The sequence below is a fragment of the Aplysia californica genome, unplaced genomic scaffold, assembly GCF_000002075.1.
Source record: "Aplysia californica isolate F4 #8 unplaced genomic scaffold, AplCal3.0 scaffold01287, whole genome shotgun sequence".
NCBI classification, from domain to species: domain Eukaryota; kingdom Metazoa; phylum Mollusca; class Gastropoda; order Aplysiida; family Aplysiidae; genus Aplysia; species Aplysia californica.
The window spans coordinates 12,431-14,869 of NW_004798557.1; the positions used below are offsets into that span (position 1 = coordinate 12,431).

General features: G+C 41.9%; 1 protein-coding gene across 1 annotated transcript; it reads left to right on the forward strand.

Annotated features, from left to right (window-relative positions):
- Window positions 1-1,350: 1,350 nt before the first annotated feature.
- Window positions 1,351-2,285, forward strand: LOC106013795 (the record flags this gene model as incomplete). The annotated part of the gene is given in 1 exon segment (XM_013090457.2): window positions 1,351-2,285. A coding segment is annotated over 1 exon segment (381 nt), but the record flags the coding sequence as incomplete, so codon positions are not given.
- Between the last annotated feature and the right edge of the window lie 154 nt (window positions 2,286-2,439).

A 2,439-nucleotide genomic window follows, 5' to 3' on the forward strand; every position in this document is an offset into this window, starting at 1 on the left:
ATTGGAAAAAAGGAGCAAACAATACCAGAGCACCCACCAACCACCCACTTTTAAACGTTTACCATTTCCTTTTCTATTTTATTTCAAATTTATAATAAATCGTTTGACAACCTGGGGGGGGGGGGGTATATAGTAAGCGCCAAAGGAAGAAATACACTAACATCAAGATTAACTAGCATAATATCTTTTCCAACATTACAGCATCACCATCATTACCGCCATTATCATCATGATAATATCATCATCATCATCATCATCATCATAATCATCATCATCATCATCATCATCATCATCATCATCATCATCATCATCATCATTATCATCATCATCATCACATCCCTTTTTGGTGTTTTGTTTTTCTTGAAGCATAACAACGTGTGCCATGTTGGCACATTTTTATACAAGTAACTTACAAACATCGGCACCAAAATCGGTACTCGAAACAAAAAAAAGGTCATCGGCCAGCTATTTAAATGTACTATGCTCCAAAAGGTTTAATTGTTGTTGTTTTTTACTGCGGAGCTTTCATCTGTGGTACTGGTTGCCTGTGCACTTCACTTTTGTTAGATAGGCTACATACAATATATTGTGTAGAGTCTCCAGTGCCGAAAGAAAATTTAATTATTTACCATGAATGAAACATTCGACATTCAGGTCACTCATTGTTAACTTTAGAGGCTATCGTGGTCGAGAGGTTACTGTGTTCACCTCTCCTTCAATAGGTCTCGGGTTGGAATCCGGATACGACAAAAACATTTTCTTCTCTAAAATTGTCAACATTTCACATACTTTCCTGGTGTCTCAAATAATGTTCTGTTGTCTGCTTTCGTCTCCACTTGCTGCCCCAACCCCTTCTTCTAATTTGCCTCCTCCTCCTCTGGGCTCCTTGGTCCTTCTGCAGACTTTCTACTGCTGCTCCTTGGCTTCTTCTTACTGCTGTCTTTTAGCCACACCCCTGATATTATGGTAGGTAAGATCTAATACTTAACCTTCTCGGATCAGGGCTAAAAATCTCGGAAGTCCTGTGAACACATTGTGATCGTAAAATATTCCTTGGTGGTCCAAAATCAATATGAGTAGGCTTCGGCGGCCACCCAGGCAAAATTCGAAATTAATTCCTACCAAAACTTTAAAAGTGTCTAATGTGTCCCGCACGCTTATGTGATCTTATGCAGTTGCGAGCTCCGTAAAACACTTACAAAAAAGTGTTTTCTTTTGTGTATTCTGAAAGGATATTACCATCATAAATCAAGACTGTATAATAATAAACAATAATGAGCAGTATTTGTATAGCACATATCCCCTCTCGACCGCAAGCTCTATCTCTTTTTTTTAATTCATCTTCCAGGTTACCAGACGAGCCAGTGTGATATGGCTGCTACTCTGGATTCTCCGTACGGCGCAAACAACTGTAGTCCGGTGTGAAGAAAGCTAAGATGCTGTGGTCTGCTGTCAACGTAGAACACTGGCAGGATACCGCTAGAACATTCCGATTTTTCTTGGGTACTACTTGCACTCCAGATGTACTGACTCCGTATTCCAGAGAAGGCCCGTCCCAATCTCCAGAGGCATCACTTCGTTGAAAGAAGATTAAAACTTCTACTGGTTTCTATTGCTGGATAGTGTGCGAGGAGTCAGAGCAGCAACGAAACTATTACTATTCTGTCAGTTTTTTATAGTATTTGTACACATTCACTGACCCTGACGTTTCTGTCTGACTGATCTGAGATCAGCTATGGCACTTATATGACCTTATTGTGTTGCAAGTGCCGTAAAACTCTTACTAAAACTAAGATCAGCTGTATGCCTCGAATAAGAGAGCTCAGCCGAATCGTGAGAATTTACGGTGGACTTTATAAGTGACACCTCTTTAGAGGGAGATAGATGTCCTACGAGCAGAAGTCATGGGTGGACAATGCGGTCGATGCGTTGTCGACAACATCCGAGAAGAGCTGTGGTCATACTTCGCCCTCTCCGGCATTCTGCTGCTTCAGGGGGGCATCGTCCTACTTGTGTACGCCCTCAAGCGCGCAACGCTCCACCCAGAGGTTGTGAAAGCCCTGGGTATTTTCCTCATCGTTATGGGCATTTTGGCCACTCTAATCTCCTGGTACGCCCACAGACAGCACAGGAGGAAGGAGAAGCTGAGGTGGCGGGATCTGTATCGGTCTTGTTGTGTGCCCCGAGTGAGGAACGCCAGCTCCCAAGAGGTGTTGGTGGAACGACGGGGGATTCAGGCGGATGACGCTACTGCTGCTCCAAAGTACTCTACTCCTGAATTCCAAGTAAGGCTAGTCGAGTGTAATAATATGGTTACAGAAATATTGTGAGAAAGAGGCAAGAGAGTGGGATAGGAGATGAGGAGAGGAGAATATGGAAGATATACATAAATATTATATATGATATATACATATATGATATATATATTATATATAATAT